The 25,241-nt window shown below is 42.5% G+C and overlaps 1 protein-coding gene across 2 annotated transcripts; it reads left to right on the top strand.

Moving 5' to 3' along the window:
• The first annotated feature begins 1,382 nt into the window (after positions 1-1,382).
• On the top strand, positions 1,383-25,101 carry ABCG2 (ATP binding cassette subfamily G member 2 (Junior blood group)). 2 transcript variants are annotated; one of them, XM_054825437.1, is made up of 16 exons: positions 1,383-1,576; positions 7,342-7,554; positions 9,426-9,485; positions 9,952-10,066; positions 11,365-11,517; positions 11,935-12,092; positions 12,755-12,906; positions 13,371-13,475; positions 14,987-15,234; positions 17,666-17,748; positions 20,092-20,181; positions 20,792-20,916; positions 21,995-22,149; positions 23,040-23,129; positions 23,812-23,903; positions 24,385-25,101. In XM_054825437.1, exons 2-16 carry the CDS (start codon positions 7,349-7,351, stop codon positions 24,533-24,535), a joined length of 1,983 nt encoding a protein of 660 aa, XP_054681412.1. In that variant the 5' UTR covers positions 1,383-1,576; positions 7,342-7,348; the 3' UTR covers positions 24,536-25,101. The 2 variants fall into 2 exon arrangements, with proteins under 2 accessions (XP_054681412.1, XP_054681411.1); XM_054825436.1 differs by having other exon boundaries at positions 14,984-15,234.
• The last annotated feature ends 140 nt before the right edge of the window (positions 25,102-25,241 follow it).

The raw sequence follows: 25,241 nt of genomic DNA, 5'->3' as shown, positions 1-25,241 counted from the left end.
GTTATTATCTTCCTTTTCTGTCATATTAATCTGTCTTTATCTCAACCCACAAGTTTTCCTTTTTTTTTTTTTCCAATTCTCTTCCCCATCCCACTGGTGTGGAGGGGTGAGCAAACAGCTGTGTGATTGTTTTAGGTGCCTGCTGGGTTAAACCACGACATGAGGTTTCCGGGCCAGACTGCAGATAATGCTCCCTGAATGAGATAACTATTTTTGCATCTATTTGGTCATACGTGCACCTTCTCAAATGCTACTGGGACTATGCAATGGTCTTCACTAGCTGCTAGGATGCTTATAAGTCTTGTATAAATACAGTACAGAGTTAATTACAATAAAACTACTGATAAAGGAAAGAACAAGATCCCAGAAGCATGATTCCTGAATGATGAGATACTTACCCATCCCAGGTTACAGCCAGCTAAAAAAAGGTAGCCTTGTGATGTTCTGACCCAGACAGCTCTTACACGTAGCCTTGGTGTTTACTAATTAGTGATGAGTCTTGCTAGCAAAATGAGAGCATAAAGCTCATGCTTTTAACTGGAAACCAATTGTAACGTGTGATCTTCTGTGTCCTTCTGCCAAGGAAAACGATTGCGACCACGTGAGTTCGTGTTCTTGTCAAAGCACTAGCAGAGCCTTCCCACAGGATGGTGCCTGGGATGCTGGCCAAGCGCAGGCAGCCCAGCTGAACTGAAGGAGTTCTTTCAGCATCCCCCCCAGCCTGGCTGACCTAATCTCTGGGGTTACTGGATTCAAAAGCTATAGCTGTCCTGGCAAGCAAAACCATGTCAGGGAGCAAATGGGACAAGCGGCATGCCTGTCCTTGGTGCCGCTCTAGATGACAGTGCAGCTCCTGGTAAGCTGTGGGCTGCGCTGCCCAGTGGGCCCAGCCGGGCAGACAGCATGGTTCCCTCCATAGCATCAATTACATGCCCACATATTAGCCTGTGAAAACCCTGCTTTGATGGGCTCAGTACAGACTTTGCATTCTTGCAGGTATTTTGAAATGAAGGAAAACATACCAAGGTAATACCAATCTGCAGTCCACTCTGGGAGAAGACTTCACAACCAGCTGTGCCTTGTCTGACATGCCATGCTAGCATTCATCACCCCCTGCCAGCTCTACCAGACTCGGCCATCACTGCAAGCCTCTGGCAGGCGGAGATGCTGTACTTCATTCAAATGTCACGGCTACCGATGTCGTTGGTTTGGGGCAGCTCCTGACGAGGTGTGCTGCAGCTTGCTTATGACTTGTTCGGCTAAAAGAAAAAAAGGTGAAAGTTGTGGCTCATCCTGGCCCTGCCCTCCCCATGAAGCGCTCTGGCTTCCCCAGCAATCAGAGAGAGGGTGGAGACTCCCCGGGGTGACGGAGTGCGGGGAACCCAGCTCCTTGCTCGCCATCGTTTTGCAGCAGACACGATGACACGGGTGGGACTGCCCTGCCCTGCAAGCTGAGCGAGCCGCTGGGGCTGTGTTCCTACACATCACGCTCTCCTCTTCCCTGGCTCCTGCTTCCCTTCCACCACCTCTGCCACCTCCTCAGCAGCCCGGCAGCGCTGACCCAGACCTGCTGCTGGTAAGTGAGTCAATAGCAGCAGTTCAGCCCTTTTATTGAGATAGATTTAATTTGGTGTAGTGGCTTGCTTTCTCATCTATGAATTGCTTACTCTGCCATTGCTAAAGAATTAGATTCAGCAGCTGTTTTCCTCCAACAGCCAAGGAAAACATAGCAAAATGCTTGCCTACCTTTTCCCAGCTTTTCAAGGGATTTTATTGAGAAATTTGGCAAGAAATTAATAAAAATATGTTTTATAAATGGGGGATGAAAGCTTCAAGACTTAAAGTAAAACCAGTAAAAAGGTGAAAAGTTAGAATATTTTGCAGGAACTACCATACTTAGAGTTTGCCCATGCATGTTAAGGCACTGCAGATAACACGCATGCAAATGCCCACACGCACACAGTGCTGCTTACTCGGTCCCCAGTAAACACATAGGGCTCTTTTCACAGAAGGTAGGTTACAAATCCCTAGTAAATCAGTTGGCAATTAACTTACAGATTGCCTGAATCGCATTATCCTTATTTACTCAAATGGTTTTAATTTCCTACGCGTGTTCCTGAGAAAGAGGACTGTTTGGTCCTGGGCTGGCAGTACTAGGCTGTACTGCCTTCTTTGCATGCCCACGTCCATTCTCTGGCCAGCCAACACCCCCTGTAAGTACATGCGGCTACAGAGGAGAAAAAAGGTATACTTACAGCTTCTGTGAATTTATATGTATCCAAAGTCTAAAATGCACATTTGTAGTACATACTGTACTGTTTCAGCTTGCAGGTTGCAAGATTAAACTTTGTACCCATTAAAAATAATAGAAATAATAGCTCACTTAATTGTGGTTTCTCTGGCAGGTTCAAGTATTCAGAAAAAAGCAAGCAGGCTATTTTTTTAAAGGGTTTGAGCCAGCTTCCTTTACAAAACTCCGCTGAAAGTTGCTTGTGTCTCTAAAACTCTCCCTCCTTAAGTAATTTCAATGCTTATTATCTAGAGAGATAAAATACTTTGAATAACTGCCTGGATTTTAAAAAATCAATTAAAATGCACTTCTGAATTTTGCCATTCAAAATTTTACTACCACTCCTATAGTACTGTTTTTTCTATTTGAACTGCAAATCCCTCCGGTGCCAAATGCTTTCAAGAAGACTGGCAGGAATTAATATTACTTAGCTTTTTATATAGACAATATATCTTAAGGGATACAAATAGGTTTACTGAAATTGATTGAAAGACCCCAGGAATGGTGTTGCTGTGGTTCAAGTAGGTTGAAGTCAATGGAACTTTGTAGTACATTTTGTTGTCGGTTTATGGTTTTGTTTAGTGCTCCTGTGTATGGAGGGAAAATGAGACTCTGTACTTTACAAGTCTCAGAAGAATACACAGGGAAGTGACCATACTGAGAGTTTCATTTTTTGTGCATCAAAACAGTGGACAAAGAGATTTCATCATCGTTTTTAAGAAAGTACTTTCATTTTGCCATTAATAAGTGGTTAAATCTCAAGATCCAGTACTTTGCCTCTGGACAAAATTTTCTCAGACTAAATATCTCTGAAGAAAAGGGGTTTCTATTAGGCTTGAACTGAAATTCATGCTGAAATCAGTGGCAATGAAAATATTTTAGAAATATTTGGGAAAACAAATGAAATGTGTGAAATTCCCAAAGAATTTGTAAGTTTTATATTTAGCTGAGGCAAAAATAATGTACTATACCCAGAGCTGATATGATGAAGATACGAAACACTTTATCATATTAACGAATATTTCTAAATACAGCAGGCAGTACCTGTTGCCATTGAATCTCCTGCTTATTTCTGATCTAAAGTAGATATTTGTAAGCCACTGGCAATGAATTCTAGGAAACTTCATTTAAAAAATGCATAGAAATTAATTTGATTGTAATTTATCACAGTTGTTTCTTTGTCCTGCACATGCTCTGACTTAAAATGTCTCATAGCTGTATGTCACATTAAACACAATAAATAATTTTTTTAACAAGGCCTAAAGCAATATTTTAAAAAAGGAGCAACTGCAAACAGCTGCCAATTGTATTAGCTGTAAAGGAGCATGCCCCTGTATTCCTATGGTGAAGGTTATTGCTAGATCAGAAATGGAAAGGTTGGTTTGTAAAACACCAAACTGTTTATCTCACTGCAAGTACTTACTCCACAGTGAAATATGGTCTCCAAAAAAAAAAAAAAGCTAATCAAAAGCCTAACTCTAGCACACAGGCATTCTTTCTGCTCTTAGCACTTCATCTTCTCTCACTACACTTTTAGCTGAGATCCAAATCGCCACTCTCAGAGGTTTCCCAGGCAAAGCCGCGGCTGCCCCCATCTCATGTTGGTGACAGTCCTGCTCAGAGGGAAGAAGCTGGGTTGTGGGACTTCCCAAGGCCCCTTCCCACCAGCACGTCCAGAAGTCTGTCATTTTGTCATCCCATGGAGCTGCTGTCACCGAGTCCTTGCAATGGTTATGCTCCTTTGAGAAGAGAGACAGCTAACAGATTTCATAGAGCAAGTGATAAATAACCATTCAAGTTTTTTTAAACAAATGAGTATTCTGCAATTTCTTTCTGCAATAAATTCTAGTAGCTCTGAAAATGTAAAATGCTGTTTTCAGTATTAACCTAACATCTGAAAGAGAGTATTTTTACTTTGATAAATGGCATATGCCCACAAATACACCTTTCCCTGAAGGGGCAGCTGTCAGGAGGAACAGCACACAGACGAATCCGTATCTTCCACCTATAGCATCCCACCCTGTCACTGCAAGTAGCACAACGCCTCTGCAGCATGAAGGGCCATGCTGACTTACACCAGAGGTCCAGCTCTGAATCCTCTACTCATAACTGCCAGTAACTAATGCCTTCACAAAGAACAATATCAAATAACACTATTTTTCTCTGTAAGACTCGGGCAATCAGTGAGCTCAGACCTTCCTGAACTGGAGGTTTCCTGCTGACAGTGGCATTAGCCATTGAGGGCCTGTCTGCTATGGATAATCATGGGCTAATCTTTCTTGCAGCTGATTTATTTATCTCGCTTCTGCAATGTTCTTTGCAAAGGTGTGTACAATCTAATCATAAGTCAATTGGTAAATTAAACTTCAACGTACTGTCTGTTCTTAAGAACGACTCTGTGAAGGTAGTGTGATCCTCTATTTATGAAAATAGTTTCTGATCCTCTGCTTCTTGTCTACCAGTCAGGTTCTGTCTGGAAGATTGAATCTGTTTCATTCCTAAATAAAAAGCTTGTGTTCTAAAGAGCATTTCTGAAATTTCAGTGCAAGTGCTAAGTTAGGTTTTTATACTGGTCTTTTTGGAAAAAAACCCCAACAAATACAAATGAAACAAAGAAGAATCTAACTATTCTATTGATAATACCTGAGGTAAGACTCCACCACACTCTCCTCCATTTCCTCATAGCATTACATCAGTAATACTGAAACATTAAGCTGAGAAAAAAATCTGATCAAGTAAAATACTGATCTAGATACTTTATCGATGTAGTGATATATCAAGGTCAGATTCACACTGTCTTCTGAAGAATTCTGCACTCTCATCATGCTGCTGGTTATCCAGCAGTTCAAGGGATTTTGTAACGTCTATCTGTGGCGTTGACTCTGCAGCTGAGTGTGTGGTACCTTGCTCAGCATGGTAGCAAACGTCTGCTCAGTGTATGGTGAGACTTTAAGTGAAAAGTTCCCACTGCAGTTCTGAATGCACATCTCTACTTTACCAAAGCATCCTTTCAAATGATTGATGTCCAGCCAGATTAGCCCAGAAACTACTCTATAAATAGCTGTATAAAATTAGCTGCCCTCCTGCAGCTAAAGTCTTCTCTGGCACAAGTAGAGAAGAGTGTAGGGAGTTTACCAATAAAAGGCCTCCATACTTTAAGTTGCACATTTAATTGATGTTCAACTTACTCAAAATCCATTTTAGCTTAAATTAAAGCTAGTCCCATTATAATTATATTTGGAACACAGTTTCTTTTCATTGTAGGAAAATTGGGCCAAGATTACTGATTACTAAAACATTAAGACCTTATATTTTCACCAGCACAGTAGACTGCAGTTTTGTCAGAAGTAGTAACCTTGGGATAGCATCACTGGGAGACAGATGAACCAGCCTTTACATGCAGATAGGGCTGCTGCTGAAAGTAAGGCTTCCAGTTTCACTGCGCTGATAGCCACAAAGGAGAATTCAGCTCTCTGTCAAGCAACCTTAGCAAACTGACAAGATAAGGGCTTGGGTTTTTATGTGACCATATGACTGTGATAGATTAAACGGCTTTTTTTGCGAGGCTCATTTTATTAACTGCTCCTGAATTCATTCAGCATTTCTAAAATAGTCTCATAATTTGCCTTCTTCCTTGCTGCAAGCAGTATAAGTATGCTAAGGTATGGCACTGATCATCCCAGAGCTCCTAGCTGCTCATCTCCCCTCTCAGTTCCCATGAACTACTGCATTACTAACATTTCCCTAGTGACAATTAATTAGACTCTGATGAGTCAACGTGATATATAAAGAGAGACCAGATCCTGCCTCCCACCTAAATGACCCTACGGCACTTAGAAAGCACAAAGGGGACAAAGGTCTGCATGCACAAGGGACAGCTGGGGATGCCTCCATGGTGCAGGTGGATGGCTCAACAGGCAGGAGCCTGGCTTACAAGGGAGGTGAGATAACTTTAACTATTCCACAACTACCTTCTAGTTTTTACATTGAAAGCAAATCCAAGGAAGAGAATTACTTGGCAGTGGTGTCAGTTTCCATGCTCCTATACCCTTGGCAAAATTATTTTGATTAAAAAAAACCCAAAAGTTTTTAGATTTTGTCACCTTTGCGCAGGAGCACTAGAGTAGGAGGAGTATCTTTACTTTCAAACCACTCCTTTAAAAAAGTATCTAATGAGCAAACTCTAAGCACATTCAAAACTAGAAAGAAGTCTGACAAAGCATACAGGCAGAAGGCCAGATCCTTTTGGACCTCAATAATTTTGAGCTTATCTTTCAGTGAGTCACCTGTTGTACTTGTGGTTTCCAAGAAGCATGCAGTTTATGTACAGACCTCTCTGCCAGGGACAGTGCTCCAGAAAGAGCATAATGTCATGGTAGTGCCCTCTGTGAGAGGTACCTACTCCTTTGTACACGGAGAACAGATGCAGTTGGTGCCCGTGGCCAGGTGCTGCTGCAGGGGGGCTGCTGGGGTGGCCTCTGTGAGAAAGGACTCGAGGTTGCCCCGTGCCAGGAACAGCCACCTCCAGCCAGCACCAGCGGACCCACTGCTAACCAAAGCCGAGCATGTCAGCGATGCTGGTAGTGCCTCTCTGAAAACCTATTTAAGAAGTGTAAAAGACGCTGTGCAGCAGCTGTGAGAGAGGACTGAGAAAATGGAGAAACAGCCCTGCAGACATCAAGACCAGTGAAGAAGGAGGGGGAGGAGGTGCTCCAAGCACTGGAGCAGAGATTCACCTGAGAGGGCAGCTGGGTGGGCATCTGGTGGCCAGGCAAGGTCAACCTACCACAACAGACCATCAGGGTGGAGGGATACTCTTCTATCTCCCCGACACTGCATGTGGTGTGAAGCAATATGGCTGACCCAGCTCCCCGTCAGCACCGGGTCATCTCAAGGTCTGAGCCCACAGGACTCAAACTTCCTATCTGAAAGACAGACACTTAGATGAACATCTGCAAGGCCCCCAGTAGGTCCAGTGCCGAACACTGGACCCAACAGACACATCTTTCATGCCTAATCAAACCTTTATCTTGTTTTTTTTTCATTTATAGAGGAAGAATGGCAGAAGGCCAGCCACACCTAAGTATTCAGATGTCAGACTCAAGTACAAATGGCATCCCCAGCAGAAAGCAGTCCTCTCCAGACCTAGCCGGCAGGGGAGGAAGTGTACTAACTTTCCACAACATCTGCTACCATGTGAAGCTGAAGACGGGGTTCCTGTGTTTTCAAAAAACAGCCCATAAAGAAGTTTTGAGGGACGTCAAGTACGTATTTAAACATTTCTTTAGAGTATGTGTATGTTTTATTTCTGTCCGTACAGTTGAGTCCACTCATGTCACTAAGCCACTAAGCACAATATACAGAATTTTATCAAGATTTAGAAAAAATATATATATGTTTGGTTGCTTTGTGTTTCCTATCAACTGTACTTAAGTTTCCTGCTAGGGCCCAGTGGTGCTCAGTCGTTAGAGCCGAGCCTGTACAACACAGAGCTCACGCTCCCGGGCACTATTTCCCCTGGCGCCAGGGAGGGACGGCCTTCCTGGCTGCTATCAGCACCGGGGCACACGAGCCAGCTGTGGTCGTCTTCCACTACCTGGCAAGTCTCCCACTGTCCCGTGGTGTTTAACTGAGATACCAACAGCCTGTCCTCGATGCTTGCATCTCTTTCCCTAAGGCGGCCTTTGGGAAGGTTAATTTTGTTAAAATGTTTAAGACAGTAATATAAACAAGGTTAGGTTAACTTTGAAGAGATGTAAACTTTTCTCTCTCTTCCCCTCCCCCCCGCCAACACTGAGCACTACTGCAGTAAAGGAATGGCGTTGTTATGGTCTTTGTTCAATAACCTATGCATAAAGTTTGCCCATTCACAGTTCAGTAGTTAAGCTAAGTGGCACGTACGCATACAATATGCCATTCCAAGCCACTTTCAAGCACCCTAACTCCAATTTCTACCATAAATATTCACCCTTTTGTGTAGCACTGTCTGTCCTGCTCTTTGCCCATGCAATCTCCACACCTCCTAAACATGAGCTCTTAAAATTTTTCCTACTCTCCTCAAGAGCCATATGTTATAGTAACTCAATTGACTGACATTGGCCATTTGCAATGATGTGAGAAAAAGGCCCCTCTTGTGGCTTATTGTACAAGACCAACATTTAACACACATTATGCTTTTCCCTTTTAGAAAATGCAACATCTGCATTTGTTTTGGTGTTAAAATCACATACAACATAATGTATGTATAACGTGTATGCTTCTTAATCTGTGGAACCATAAATTTCCACGATAAGAAACTGAAGGAAACAAATATGCATCGAGAAGAGCAAAACCAAGCCTCCTAGGCTGCATGTCATTGGACCCTAAGAACAGCTGTACTGGGTCAGACTCACAGCCAAGTACCCAGATTGCTGATACCTGCATTGCTGGTAACAACCAGTATCAGAGTGCAGTTCAAGACAAACCTGGTACACATACAGACAGGCATCTGTATGTGCAGTGTGATTCTTGTGTACACCAAAGCTTGTTGAGCGCAGATTTTAGGGGCTAGTCAGGAAAAAGAGCAGTGACGCCTTCATGTGCTCCAGCAAAAAGACAAAAAAAAAAAGGCAGCAGTATTTCCATATACTGTATCATTTCTATAGGGTCTTTTCCCCAAATACTTAAAACCTTTTCTATCTGGCTTTTGAGTTTCATGTGGTTTAAAATCAGATACGGAGAAATTATCAACTGCAGTTCCTCTAAGTATAGACAAATCCCTAATATGTTCGGTCTACAGGGACCATTATTCTCTCTGTTAAGAGAGTAATACCTTTAGAACTGAATGTGGTTAAAGCAAGTGTGTGCTTCATTCCTAGAGATCCACGGGGCAGAAGCATGCATATGAGTTTTGCTACATTTTACTCAAGTTTCTGTGTTGTCTTCATTATATGAAGATTAGTTCTTCTTGAATTAGGAATAAAAATTAAGGTGGATCACAAATATTGTTTGTAATCAGGCAGCTTCATTAATTCCAAAATTAATGGGATGCAGAAAGTAGTTCTACAGATAATTTACACTAGCTTATCAGATGAAACAGTAAGCGAGATAAAACCACCCTATCTATTTTGTAAAACCTACCTGTTTTGTCTTACAGTGGCATCATGAGACCAGGACTAAATGCAATTTTGGGACCCACTGGCAGTGGTAAATCTTCGTAAGTGCCCTCTTTGCCCTACACAGAAATTACACCAAGGAGAAAATGAACCTGCAAATATTTAGCAGTAATGGACAATACTTTCAGGGAAAGATTTTGTTTTCATTTAAGTCTGTGCAAATGTCACTGTTTTTTGAGAAATACCTGAATTCAAAAAAAGACAATCAGCTTACATTACAAAGATGTAATTCAATTTTAGTCCACTCTTTCCTGATACACGATCTTTACGTATCATTCTAGGTTAAGATCATGTTATGGAATGAATGGACACAAATGCACTACGAAATTACACAGAAAATCAGGACAAAAGAAACTTAGTCCTTGAAAGTTGCGGGAGGTTTTCTGAATAGCAAATTTTTACCATGGGATGCTTTTATGTAGTTGTTCGTTCCATGAACTGGGTTTGTGGTTCAGAGAGCTTACCTCTTGCACAGTCACCTGACAAAGTAACCAACTTATCTCCTAGTCTACTTGACATCTTGGCTGCCAGGAAGGATCCCCGTGGGCTGTCTGGTGACATTTTGATCAATGGAGCTCCTCAGCCTGCTAACTTTAAATGTACCTCTGGATATGTAGTACAGGTAAGTAATTTTTATCACTCTATGGATTTTATTGTCTCCTGACTGCAGCTGCAAGAAGTTGCTGCACTGTTGCAAGTAGCTTGTCTTGATCCAAGAATCGAGGCTGGTGCAGTAGCAACTCCCTACATGTTGTGGATGCCCCATCCCTGGAAGTGTTTAAGACCAGGCTGGATGAGGCTTTGGGCAACGTGGTGTAGTGGAGGGTGTCCCTGCCTGCAGCAGGGGTGTTGGAACTAGATGATCTTTAAGGTCCCTTCCAACCCAAACCATTCTATGATTCTATGTCCACCCTCGCTGGGAAAGAGACTCTACTTTGTATTTGAGTCTCTTTCCTTAATGCTCTACAGTCAACGGGAGCGGATGCTTTGGATCCTTCCTTGTTCTCCATTTGGGGGAACAGCTGTAGGCTACCAATATGAATGGAATATTTTTCAAGTATGATGCTTTCTGGTAATATACAGCTTGTAACTCTGCTTGCCCGGGGACAATGTCACTAAGTCCTGTTCTGAGAAAACCTTAGTCCTGCCAGCATAGGCTGGGGAGAAAGACATGTGAAGGACAAAAGAAGGAAAACCACATCCCTCTCTTCATTTCTTTCCCCTCCCCACTACCCGTGCTCAGCAGCATGCTTGCAGTTTATCAAGCCCTGAAGAGGTGCACCTATGAAAACCCCTTAGAAATTTATGGTCAGCATCTTACAGAAAGGTAGTCTCTCAAAACACACATAACTCTCTGAACTTCCTATGTCTGACAGATTCCTTTTGCAAGAAACAAGCAGCTAATATCTCAAAAACCTATCCTCCTTCCTCCTTCACTGAAACAAGCTTGGAAAACCTTCACCCTACCCCAAATGGACCCAACCTCTCTTTTCCTTTCCTCTCTTCTCCCTGCACTTACCTGCAGTGGGCTGAGGCTGCATTAACAAATGCACACCTGAGCTGTAGCTGCTCCTTAGGTCCCTTTAGCATCTCACTCAACACCTCCAAAAAGCCAAATAAGGTAAGAATACATGAGGGATAGTTTTGAATACATTGCTGTTTATGCATTTTGATATCATGCATGATGGAGGATGTTCCTATATTGCGTTGCTTTATGAATAAAGGCAAATATAGTTACATGCATGAAATCAAGTGTCTGCTGTAACACAGGCATTGAAGACGCACCTTACCACGTGTTCTGGTGGTTGTTACTGGCCCTCTGCATGCAGGACAACATAAAACACATGTAGTTGCAGTTCTCAGAGGAAAAAATAGAAATTGCTAAGCAACCACCAAGTATCTACTTTTTTTTTCATCAAGGATGATGTGGTCGTGGGAACCCTGACTGTAAGAGAAAATTTGAAGTTCTCAGCAGCACTCCGTTTGCCGAAGTCAGTGAAGGAACAGGAAAAAGATGAACGAGTGAATCAGATTATCAAGGAACTGGGTTTGAGCAAAGTGGCAGATTCCAAGGTAAGGCGTGTAAATATGGTACTTAAATAATGAACAAATTTTAAGTGATTTATTTAATTAACCAAATGGCTCAGCACAGCAGATAAAAAAAAGTAAAATTCAACAGACTATTCCGGTAATACAATAATTAATAACATTTCAGTATGGTAATCTGTACAGACCCTGCATTGATACTGCCATATGCTATTACATTGCGGGGAAGGGGAAGGGTAGTCTGTGGTTGGAGAAAAAGAGACCACCTCAAGTAATAATAACGTTAAGAAACAACCTATGTGTGAGGTAACATCTACATCTGCACCTAAGAATAGGGTCAAAATTTCTTACAACTCTTCCCAAATATCGCCATGTTGGTAGGATACTGTTCACTGAAGTATTTGTTATCAGGCCAAACGAGACAAGTTTCTTGTTTTGTGGCAGGTTGGCACCCAGTTCACTCGCGGGGTGTCTGGAGGAGAGCGGAAAAGGACCAATATTGGGATGGAGCTCATCACAGATCCTGCCATCTTGTTTTTGGATGAGCCAACTACAGGACTTGATGCCAGCACTGCTAACGCTGTCCTACTGCTACTGAAAAGGTGATGGCCTTGGAAACAGCTTCCTGTTTTCACCACTCGACTCTGCTACATTCCAGTTGTATTTGACTTAAATTACAGTTGGAATGGGCAATCCGGGAAATCAAACATGTAGTTGCTCACCAGTGAGCCCACGCTGCAAAGGAAGTAGGAAAAAGGCTGTATGAATTCTCTCACTCCAAAGTGGCTGCTCGCAGCAGTACACAAAGTGCCTTGCACAAAGCGTGTGCATGCCGGGACTGCAATTTGGCCGTAATAGCTGTCATGGACAGCTTCATTTTCATGTCTGCCTGGGTCAGAAAAGTGATAAAAATGCCTGTTGTACAGTCTGGTAAGGTGATCAGTTTTAACACTGATAGCAGTTAGAACACAGTTAGCTATTCTATTTGCAAAGTTTACATAATTTTGCATCTACTACAAGCAAAGAGGACTCAAACACCTCTCTCCAGAGCTTTCTGTTTGCATCAAAATCTTCCAAGGACCTTCCCTTCCGACAACATTCCCAGTGAGAGGGAACTTTCTTTTCTCACACAGACACTAGGAATATTACCTAAATATTTTTTTTTTTCTTAACTTAACCAAGGCTTAACTGAACTTGCAAATTCTCTTATCTAAATGCTGAAACAACTTGCAAAGCTAACACCTCTGTCTCTCTTCACATTCAGGATGGCAATACAAGGAAAAACAATAATCTTCTCCATCCACCAGCCTCGGTACTCCATATTCCGACTGTTTGACAACCTGACGCTGCTGGCTGCCGGGAGAGTGCTGTACCACGGGCCCGCTCAGCACGCCATCGGGTACTTCCAGTCTATCGGTGAGCACAACTCACAGCGGGGCCAACTGTAGCAACATCTTCAGTTTGCACTAACTTGAATAAAATGCCAGTCGCACTTGATCAGAATTGGACATGGTGTGTATTAGCAAGCCGGGATTTTAACAGGCCAAGCATTTCTCTTGATGTTTCACCTCTTGACCCATATGTGGGTTTGGACAATAGGGCTGACCTCTAATCAGCTGTTCCTGGGCACATCTTAATGAGACAAAGCCCAGGCTAAGGTTGAGAAGGGCACATTGCTAGCTGTCACCTTGCTTTCACTGATAGAGCTGTCCGGCAGCGCTGTTCATCTCGTGGGTAAGCACGGACCTTTTGAAGCCCGCAATGCTTACGGTGCAGGCTGCTCAACAGGCACAGTGGTGTGGCTGTGTTCATGACAGCCATGCCCAGCCTTCTGTCAGTCACACAACCACCACTCAGGGCTTGTAATGCTGTCACCACAGGCTACAAGTGTGAGCCGTACAACAACCCTGCCGACTTCTTCCTGGACATCATTAATGGAGACTCCACTGCAGTGGCAATGAGCAAGACCGATGAAACTAACACAGGTACGAAACCCAGAGCTGAGTGAAATTACCATAACGCGTATTTTGCCAGAAGGCATCCAGCACAACATAGAAAAATCACAAGTGTCAAACAACCAATATACATGTTGTACAAGCATACTGTTATTTGTGTGCATGAGAGTATTACATACTGCTGATCCATGTTGCTTTAAAGGAAAAAAACCCAAACCCACACCATTTCTTTTTGTTTATACATGGAAAATAATTAGCATAACCTGAAATAAATACCAAATTCACATACAGCCCTATTATACAAAATATTCCTGTCTATGCAGGAATAGTTTGCTTCTCATAAATAGGTATTTAGTAATTTATCATTGCTATCCATTTCTTCAGAAACTCACCTGTATACTTTTGTGTCACACTCAAACTACAGGATGTTAAAGGTGAAAGAATATTTTCCTGTGTTGAAGTTATAATGTCTGGGAATATAAGAAACTATTTTGTTACCTCTCAACACAGAGAAAGAGCTTCTTTCATCTTTAAGGCTAACCAACTGAAGTCCTGGAGAAACAGAGACAATAAACCAGGACAATTGTTCCAGTTACGAACGTAATTTGATGCAGTTATGACTTGTATTTTTTACCTAATGGTAATGGTTTATCTGTTATCAAATTACTGATTTCCTTCCTCTGAGTAGGGTAGGAAGAGGGGGTAGGGGATAAGGGACCAGTGTTCTCCTGATGCTTCCCTGAAGTTGTGGTAAGGCAGAAATTACCCCAAACTAACAAATAAAATCTCACTGTTCACTAACATGCTTTTTCATCCTGTCTGTTGCTACTCATTAATAGCACACTCTCTTTTCACATGAATGAAAAAGGACATGAAATAATGAATATGCTATGTGCCCAAACACACAGTTTCACTGTACCTTTACCAAAGAAGGCACCAGCATTTTACAAAAATGCTGAGTGTGTTCAGGGTCTGACTAATATTATAGCTGGCAACACACATTGTATTTGTCAGTGGAAAAGCACATAGTGGAGTACAGTTGAGACAAAAAAAAGGAGCTCCAGCTGAGATTTCTTTATGACAAACTCCAAAGTTTGACTGAATTAGACACATGCCAGATTACCTGGGTCTAAAAGTCTGGGATGTCTAGGATTATCTCATCATATCTGCAAAACAGATCACTTACAGAAACCTGGGGGCGAGGGGGAGGGGGGAATCACTTTTTGATTAAAAGTCAGATTGCTGCCAGTTTGAAATTTCATCGGCAGACAAGGGTTTACCTAGTCAGTCTGCTGTGAAGCAGCTGCCTGTGGGACAGGTTGCATAGACAAACACAGAGGTTTGGTCTTATTTATACTGACTCTTTTGAATTGCATGCTAGGAGACGGAGTGCAATGAATCACTGGAACTAAACGTGCACATTAATTCTTCTGGTTCGTTAGTAACTCTCCCACCCCAACATAACTCTCCAGGCTTAACTCCTAAACAGTCTTCCCGTCCCTTACAGAAACAGTCATATTTCTTTTTAATCTTTTCAGCAGAGAGCACTGAAGAACACGCTGAATATGATAAAACCTTGGCTGAGAAGTTAGCAGAAAAATACTTCAACTCTGCCTACTACCAAGAAACAAAAGCAGCATTAGAGAATATTTCTCCAGGAAATATAAAGAAAACAAAAGCAGTTTTCCGACAAATCACATACGCCAATTCCTTCCTTCATCAGCTGAAATGGGTGTCCAAACGCACATTTAAAAATCTGGTAGGAAACCCTCAGGCTTCTATAGCTCAGGTAATGCTATTTGTATCTATCCTTTTGTGGTGTAGGTTGAATTTATTCCCCTCCTGTATTAGATAAGTCACTGGGATGGTTTTGCCTCTTGATATTTTGACTGCAGTAAGCATCTGAAAAAAGTGTTCATAGTCTGTGAATCTGATTCACTACAAGGTGTCCTGAATGCTCCCAAATGAGCAGCATAGGGACCATTCGGTAATTAATTTTGGACCACTGAAAGACTTTGGGAGGCCATACCTTTTCCAGCAGGGTATTCTGCTGCTCCCAGCCGGGAGATTATCTCCCAAGTAGTTTCACACATTTGCTCAAGAACATTCTTCAGACTCCAGTTGTCCAGGCTTGGCACTGCGGGGTTTGGCTTCAAATCTTCTCCCCAGCCAGGGAAAGTTAACAGACTTAATTAAACTTCAGCACACAATGAAGTGCTGGCAGTTGAATCAAGTGTAAAAATATTTTCACAGTCTCCGTAATGCCTGTTCATAATGGCAATGATGTCTTCTGGAGATGTGATGAAGACCACAATAGGGTCTAACACCTGCCACGGAAAATGAGCATGTTCTACATGACTGGCCCTGTTAGTGCTGCTTTTTCAGAAGAATCAACACCAAAAGTGTTGATTTCTTCAAAGCTGCACATTGCTTTCAAAAATAAAGAATGCCTGGCTGACCTCTGCAGAATGGCTAATCCTCAGGAATTCCCTAATTCATGAGCCAAACTCTGCAGTCCCAGCACCAGCAAAACTCCCACTGCAATTCTCAGCAATTCTAGAGAAGCCAACAGAAAAATTGGTCCCAAGCCAGGGGCTATAAATTATCTTCATAATGGTTTATATAATGAGTGAACAAACAGCCAGTATGGAGGGGAAATGAGTCCAGAATCTCTGAGGTTAAAAGGCTTTGAGTATGTGTGTGTGTCTGTATGTTGATACTATGGAGATCCTTAATAATTGCTTTGTAAAAGCTTGACCTTGTGACAAGAATTAGACTCTCAAGGATCTCGTAATACCCCAAGGTCATGACTTGTTTCTCACAATCTCTTCTATCTCCCCACCCTCATTAGGGATGGATTTTACAAGCATTCTTTGAGAGGTACATGGCTCATTAAGCCTTTTTTCATTAATCTGCTCCAAATTGGTCTTGATATGATCCCTGCTTTCCACTGCAATTGGCTTAGGAGCTGAATTATCCCTGACATTTGCTCCTTTCGGCAGGATCTTAGTGATAGGGTACCATGGATCAAGGGGTTTATGGCATTACAATTCATGCATTGCTCGTGCTTAAAAATGACAGAACTGCCTGATACCATCAGTTTTGCTGAGATTTTTGTCATTTGCATTTAGCGTTAAAAAGCGTGATGTACACACTTCAGTCTTTTAAATTAGATCCTTGAGGCAGCTGGTATCTTTGCTATTTAAATTGTGTTACAGACTGCAATTATCAGTACACCTATGGCCTGATCTTGCTCATGTTAAAAAACATGCTCATGTTAAAAACAATCCCGTGAATAAGGTGTGTGATAGAGCCCAGCAATTACACACTGTGGAGCATGAAAAATAACTGTCATCCCTAACCCAGCAGTCAGGAAAGACTGCTTTTGGTTATCGATTGCCAAGCGCAAAGTAGCACTGAGACAGCTCGAGAGAAAACCTCGCGGAAGCACTGCACTGAAGAGCCGTGGTCAGCCCTAGAGCTGAAGTTACCCTTGTCACTGGCAGCAGATGAGGAGTCACTGACTGTCCCAGGGAGGATGAATGGTGAAGAGTATCAGTAGGGAGAGAGGAGCAACGTCACAAGACACCACCGATTAACTTAATCACAACATCCAAGAATGGCGGAAACACTGGTGGGAGAAAGGAGCTTGGCTGAGGTGGACGTGATGCTGGGGTTCCTCTGGGGAAAGGTGTTATTCCCTCTTCCTAACCTGCCCCACCAAGCCCTTGCTATTGTCCTCCTCCTATTGCTGGTGCTAGCATCCTCCCTGGCACTGAAGTCATAGACCTGACCTGGCCGGAGGTCGGGGAAAAGCTGTGATACGGCTGCAGGAATGTACCTCCTGCCAGTGCCACCACAGAAGAGTGAGCAGCAGTTGAAGCTCCTGTACAGTCCCTCCTTCCTTAGTCATCCCAGTACCTTGCCCACATGAGGCAGCAGCGTCTGGCTGCTGCTGAGGGCAGGTGGCACCAGGGAGCTGCTGTGTCTCACAGACACTTCTCAAAGGATACCGTGGGGCAAGACTCAAAATACTGCTGTGCTGCAGGTTGCTAACCACCCCATCAACTCCCTTCCCAAAAGCTTGGGTAGCTTTTCTCCTTTCTGAAAACATGTCCTGACAATCTACACTCACCTGCTACATATTTAAAAAAAAAATACTGAAACTTTGAAAGCGATGAGAATAATACTTTTCCTCTTCTTTTCTTTTTTACATTTAGCTGTGTGTTACAACTTTCCTGGGACTGGTCGTAGGTGCCATTTTCTTTGGACTTAAAGAGGACTCTGCTGGACTACAGAACAGGTTAGTCAGCTTAGGTAATGATATCCAAATTTTAGATCTCCAAAAATTTGATAAAGCTCTGTGTTGGGTTTGCGTGGCAAGGTTTTGGTAGCGGGGGGGCTACAGGGGTGGTTTCTGTGAGAAGCTGCTAGAAGCTCCCCCTGTGTCTGATAGAGCCAATGCCAGCCGGCTCCAAGACGGACCCACCGCTGGCCAAGGCCAAGCCAATCAGCACCTCTGTGATAACGTATTTAAGAAGGAAAAAAAACACTTAGAGAGAGAGCTTTTCCAGCCGGAGAGAGGAGTGAGAAGATGTAAGAAACTCTGCAGACACCAAGGTCAGTGAAGAAGGAGGGGGAGGAGGAGCTCCAGGCGCCGGAGCAGAGATCCCCCTGCAGCCCATGGTGAAGACCATGGTGAAGCAGGCTGTCCCCCTGCAGCCCATGGAGGAAGGATGAGGGGGTGTAGAGATTCCGCCTGCAGCCCGTGGAGGACCCCACGCTGGAGCAGGTGGAGGCACCTGAAGGAGGCTGTGGCCCGTGGGAAGCCCACGCTGGAGCAAGCTCCTGGCAGGACCTGTGGCCCCATGGAGAAAGGAGCCCATGCCAGGGCAGGTTTGCTGGCAGGACTTGTGACCCCGTGGGGGACCCACACTGCAGCAGTTTGCTCCTGAAGGTCTGCACCCCATGGGAGAGACCACGCTGGAGCAGTTCGTGAAGGACTGTAGCCCATGGGAGGGACTCCATGCTGGAGCAGGGGAACGATGAGAGGAGTCCTCCCTCTGAGGAGGAAGAAGCGGCAGAAACAACATGTGATGAACTGACCGTAACCCCCATTCCCTGTGCCACTGAGGGGGGCGGAGGTTGAAGCCGGGAGTGAAGTTAAGCCCGGGAAGATGGGAGGGGTGGGGGGAGGTGTTTTAAGATTTGGTTTTATTTCTCATTCCTCTACTCTGTTTTGCCTAGTAATAAATCAGATGAATTCCCTCTCTAAGTTCGGTCTGTTTCGCTCGTGACGATAATTAGTGAGTGATCTCTCCCTGTCCTTATCTCGACCTACAAGCATTTCGTTATGCCTTTTCTCCCCTGTTTAGTGAATGAGGGGAGTGAGAGAGCGGCTCTGGTGGGCACCTGGCCTCCAGCCAGGGTCAACGCACCACAGTCTTTTTTGGCGCCCAACGTGGGGCACAAGAAAATCGAGATAAGGACAGTAATTGGAAGAGGTAACGGGCAAAACATTGACTGAACGTAGTTTGAGAGAGCAGCTCTGGTGGGCACCTGGCCTCCAGCCAGGGTCAACCCACCACAAGCTCCCTCATCACTGCGATAGGATAACAAACACCTTGGAGGCTGAGAAGGAACCCACAAGCTCTTTATGAAATATATCTACCTCTTTAAGCAAATGCTTCCCTTCACATCAGTAGGTAAGGCCAAGCCTACATTAGTGACTTGAAAGTGAAGACATTCTTCTGCCTCTAGGGAGCTCCCTGCAGAACTGAGAGGGGGATGCAGTTCTGCCCTGCCATGCTGTAACCTGGGCAATCAGTCCAAATGGAGTAACGCTACTTCTCTAGGATGACATTTTTCAGTGCCAGTCACTGAAAGGTTTTCAGGTTGCTGAAAACGCCGAACAGCAGACATAATATTAAAAAGGCTTAATTCAGCATGGCAGCATTTTAACTTTCTACAAAGATTTCCTCAAGATAAAAAGATTAAAGATGAAAATATACAGACTTGGCTACATAAACCTAGGTAACTAAAGCTTTGATCTTGCAACTCCTTCTATATACATGCTTGAGTTTACCAGCAGTATGTCTGAAGGTGCATCTAAAGCTAGCTTTTAAAATTTTTCGGGTCTATGTATCATTTTGACAGCTGTATGTACATGACCTGACAAAGGGGTCTGCAACTAAGAAAGCTCTGGGTTCTTAGTCTTGAAACACGTCATAGCATTTACTTAAAAATGGCCCAGTTTTAAATTGGATATGAAAGTGTGAAAGGAAAGCCTTAAATTTTAGTGGAAAAGGTGAAAACAACTTCTCACATTGCTTATTCAGTTCACAGACTGAGAATTTTTAACATGTCATGAAATTACATTAAAAAAAAAAGGAAAATTAGTTCATTTTCTATTGTTTGACTGCATCAGAGAACATTGGATGCGAATAACAAATGCTGCCTGTACCATGTCTACTTCAGGCTTTTTATGGACTTGGACTTGTAACTAAGCCTTTTCCCATGGAATTTGGGATGGGAGGTCACATACTGCTGAGCTCCAGGCACTATGGTTGGATTTACGCACGCTGCAACGGAAACACTACATTTACATTAGATTTTTAATAACAGCTCGGTGTTTTGCTTTTTGTAGAGTGGGTGCAATGTTCTTTCTGACCACCAACCAGTGTTTCAGCAGCATCTCAGCTATTGAACTCTTTGTTGTGGAAAAAAAGATATTTACGTAAGTAAAAAATACAAAAAGGTTATCGGGGACTACTGTTGGAGAGCTTGTTTGTTTGCCCTGCTGTAGCTAATTGTCATCTAAGTACACCTAGTGCAGAGTTTTCAAATTATTTCACTGTTAGTGCTCATTGCAAGTGTACTCTTTTAGCTTGTTAGTGAGTTGTCTGCAAATCCCCAAAACAGTACCTACGACTGCAAACGGCTCAGAGTTTAAAATTATTAACATATGTAGGAATAAACCCCTGACTACTCAATTTAGGTATTGATTAATAAGTTTGTGACTTGCTAGTGAGGACAGTAAATACTATCTGACTGGATTCCTTAAAGGTATGCACATTACACTGTACAGAAAATGAAAATTATTTAAGCTTTACCCTCCCTCTCTGTTTTGATGACGTGACACATACATTTACTAAAAATTATGTGCATTAGTATCCATATGAATATGCCACCATTACTATAGTATGTGGCTTACTGGACATTTGCATTACAGCCTAACCATGAAAGAACTCTTTTTTTTCCAGTTTGAGCTAGAATTCATTTCTCTGCAGGTGCAAATAATCTTAGTGGGTTTTAGTGATTAAATTTGTAATATGCCTCTGTTCCAGACATGAATATATCAGTGGGTACTACAGAACATCTGCATATTTCATCTCAAAGCTACTGGCTGATTTAATACCCATGAGGACTATACCAAGCATCATCTTCACCTGTATAATTTACTTCATGTTAGGCAAGTATGGTCTCCTACAGTTCCATTACAACTCTCTCAATAAATCAACAAGGCACTCACATTTTTTATATGTGCATGTATACCTGTATATTTATATAGGCTAAAGCACTACATCGACATGGCAGTGGTTACTACATTTGCTTTTAGGATACCATACTGTTTACAGAAAAGACACGCTTCCAAAGATTTAAGCATTCCTGTCAGATCTGTGGCATGTCTCATCTCCACTGTCCCTAGAAGGAAGCGCGCCATAATCATTACTACATAGGTTTGATTTATTCCCTTTCATTTATGGCCACCTTAGCTTCCAGTGACTTTTACAAGACACTTTTATCCATCCTTGCAAAAACATCTATCAAAGAAAAAGTTTTGTTTTAAAAACTTAATATTGTGTGAATTAATATCAGCTTGTTCTTTTTGGTGAAATGCCTTCTGATCAATGAGCAGACTTTGAAAATTGCTGGCACCCACTTTTGCAACCGTAGAACACCTTCAAACATCATCCTCAAAACATGTCCCAATCAGACCATTTTCCTAGGGTAAGGTTTGAAAGTACAAGCAAAATCTAAAAATAATCACAGTTCTCTTTGGTCTGAGATTTTTTACCTAAGGAATAGGAAATAAGGCCACATCAGCAACAGGCTCTCAGACTGTGAAACTAGAGTGAGATAGACCTCGCTACAAAATCCATAGCCACCCAAGGTCCATTAGGAGAGCTCTCTGCTGGAAACAAGTGAAATGCTGCACAACTGCTGCTCATGGAAGTGCACTAGAAATGTCTCCTTTGATAGACAACTTGAAGCCACAATGAAGTCTTCACCTTGGACTGTGTGGAGTACAGTACTGTAACTTCTGCTATCTCCAGTGTTACTGCATACTACTTATTCATCCTGTCCTCTGTTGTCAGGGCATACCCATATGGGCTGTCACAAGCACCACTGCAGTCTTGGGTCTCAGTGACGTAGCCTGTGCTGTCAGACAAAATGTATTCCATAGGCAGGATACACTACATAAGTCAGGATAGGGGTAGAGCTTTTGGCAGGATCATACTGAAATCCTTCTTGTTCTGATCTTTAAGGTTTGAAACCAACAGTAGAAGCCTTCTTTACAATGATGTTTACCCTTATGATGGTGTCCTACACAGCCACTTCTATGGCACTAGCCATTGCAGCAGGACAGAGTGTGGTCGCTGTAGCAAACCTGCTCATGACTATCGCATTTGTTTTTATGATTGTGAGTAGCATTGTTCAGTTTTCTAGACTGAATCCTGAAATCCTACCAGCACAGAGTTCAGCTGAATTCTGCTAAAAGACTGTGGGGTTGAGCATGTCGAATATCCTGATTTGTCTGATTTGAATATTCTGATACTGTGGGGTCAAATATTCTGATTTGTCCTTTTAACTAACAAGAACCCAGGAGCTGGGGGGCTGGGTTTGAGGGGGAGGGAGAATGGTTCCTCTGACCTCTTCTCTGTGGCCTTGGCAGCCAGCGTACTGCCTGGAAAGCAGAAAAGCGGCCTGGAGCTACATTACGTTCACTCTCCTTTAGCTTTGCCAAAGACAAATTTGGCTGGCTGAGGACATGACCTGTAGCCTCCTGCTCTCTGGGACCACTACTGTAGTTGCTCTCTTCAGCTGCAGAGCCAACCACTGGGCACGTTAGAACCGGACAACACACAAACAGCTACAGTTAGAAGACAGGCACCATAAAGAATGAGGCAGCAGTGAACCAACAGCCAAAACCCACATTGCCTCAGACTCAGGGCACACAAGCAAAACTGAGTGCACACCGCCAGCAGCTCCACACACCCAAGTAACAGCAGACAGTTCATGTGAACCCATGTGGAACCCATAGACGGGAAGCATCCGGGTTTAATGCACGGGTGAAAGCATTCCCCGTTATTCATTTTGGCAGAAGGATCACATGGGGTTATGGCCCAAAGCTGGGTAACAGAAACGATTCCTTCCCTCTCCCCTGTTTTTCCACTGGAAGAGTTTCTTCCTCTAAAAATGCCTTCCTGCTTGTTTTTAATCTGAAGAAGCAGAGTCGAGAGCTAGAGAAGAACACATGGTATGTAATTTGTAATTTTGTTGTTGTGGCTTTTTTGTAATCCTTGCCTCTAGATTTTCTCCGGGTTGCTGGTCAATCTCACAAGCATCATGTCCTGGCTGTCCTGGCTCAAATACTTTAGCATCCCTCGATACGGAATGACAGTAAGTGCTGTATTTTCCTGTGTACAGACCTGGAAGATTTGCTAGAAAGGAGTGTCTTTACTCATGATAAAGAGAACTCCAAACTTTATGGGCTAATGAGCAAAAGGTAAGCTAATTAAACACAGCAGCCTTAGAACGTAGGGCAGTATCTTGAAACAAGAAAGGTTTCTCATCAACCAGCACCCACTGTTGTTTACAAGAACTCATTTCTGTAACTTGGAAACACCTCCTAATGAGAGAGACACTAAACAACTACATCCACCGGAATGCAGTTGGACAAAAACGATACAGAGTAAAAGAAAAAAACCCCAATTCTTCTCTTTTCTATCAATTCAAACAAAAACTTGTCAAGCTAAAACTTTTCCCCTAATTTTTGGTAATTTAAGCCAGGGTGATGTTTTGCAGAGAAATTTGGGCTTTACTATGCCTGTGCAGACATAGTCTAGCCTGGGGGAAGCGTTAAAGCCTGGTGACGCACGTGCATTGCAGGGTGTGGACTGCATACATTCCTTTCGTAAAAGAACCGTGCTGCTCAGTTAAAAATGGGGATTTGGGCAACATAATAAATAGTGATACCATCCTGTTTTTAGAATAAATTTGAATTTAATTATATCTCATCTTGTTAATATATCATTCATTTACCTACTAATTTATGTTGTCATTGTTTCTTTTATTTTAAAAGGCTTTACAAATCAATGAATTGACTGGTCTGAACTTTTGCAGCAGCAACACAAATTTAATAAGCAACAATAACTATCGAGAGATAAGCCAGCTGTAAGTATTTTGGTACATTAAAATGATTCCCACCACCAGTAACTTACAAAGTCCTAGAGCATTAGTCTGTTTGTGAGATACAGATTCTGCTGGTCATCAGTAAGTTTTTATATGGAAAATGAAGTTTTGACTGGGTTTCTGCATTCTGTCTGCAGAGAACATTCTGCTCATTGTCATATTTAGTATTTATAACACTAGAAATATCTGGCATTATGCTTCTTTCTTTTCTTTAAACTGTGTTTACTGAAACACATACACACACACTACCATTATACAGCCTCACAAAATCCATTTCAGCTTCCTATAGGAAACTGATTGTAGCTACAAGAAAAACGAATTTACAAATAGAAAATAAAATAGTACCATATAGCTGGTGTTTGCCTGGCCTATTATATACGTGAAATCACACTACAACTTCTGTGGATCTTTGTAGATACTTCAAACTGACTAAATTTATAAATGTGTGTGTATTTATCCATAGGTGGTGTACCGGAGAGGAATATCTGAAAAATCAAGGCATTGATGCAAGTAGCTGGGGCCTGTGGCAGAACCACCTGGCTCTCGCCTGCATGACAGTAATATTCCTTACCATTGCATACCTGAAACTGTACTTCATGAAGAAGTTTTCTTAAAACCAGAATGAAAAATGCAATTCCCACTGTTCAGCAGTTTGATAAACTAACTGTGCAACTGACTTGATTCTTTTTAAGAGACCTACCTTTGTACTTTTGTTTATGATTACACAAGTCAAGGTGAATACCATCCTTGTATATCAACTACTTAGTATTAATGTATGTTGCTGAAAAGTCTAGCATGCCTCAGTTCTCTTTGCCATAAAGAATATACAACTATTCATTTCTTCAAGAGACTATTCAGTCTTTCTGCATGTTCTAGCTATGAATTTGTTAAACTAGGAAACTAATATTTAACGGCTTAACATGAAAAAAAAATATATTCCATACTTTAAACAGCACCTACATTCACTGGCAATTCAGTCCAAAGTGATGCTTATCAGGACACCAATGCGGTCTCAGCTGCTAATGTGGTCATGGTCTACATGAGACAGCAACAAAAACACCCTCCCCATCCCAGTGCACATCTCATGCTCTTTCCTATGTGGGAATCATTACTGCTCTAGAGTGTACTTGATTGATGCCATCAAGTATTTTCTTACCAAGTTCAAGTGGTAGAAACACTATTTTTTAAATAAAGGTGATTGTGTACTTCCTTATTCTGCCAGTTTTCATAACCCTTGTACTGGAATTTGCATTTTCTCTGCATAACTGCAAGACATCTTCACTGTCCTGTTACTGCTGCTATTGTGAGTCTTTTTTATGG

This window comes from Grus americana, chromosome 4, assembly GCF_028858705.1.
Source record: "Grus americana isolate bGruAme1 chromosome 4, bGruAme1.mat, whole genome shotgun sequence".
In the NCBI taxonomy this organism is placed as follows: domain Eukaryota; kingdom Metazoa; phylum Chordata; class Aves; order Gruiformes; family Gruidae; genus Grus; species Grus americana.
Note: the sequence above shows the minus strand (reverse complement) of the source record. Positions and strands in the feature narration are given on the sequence as shown.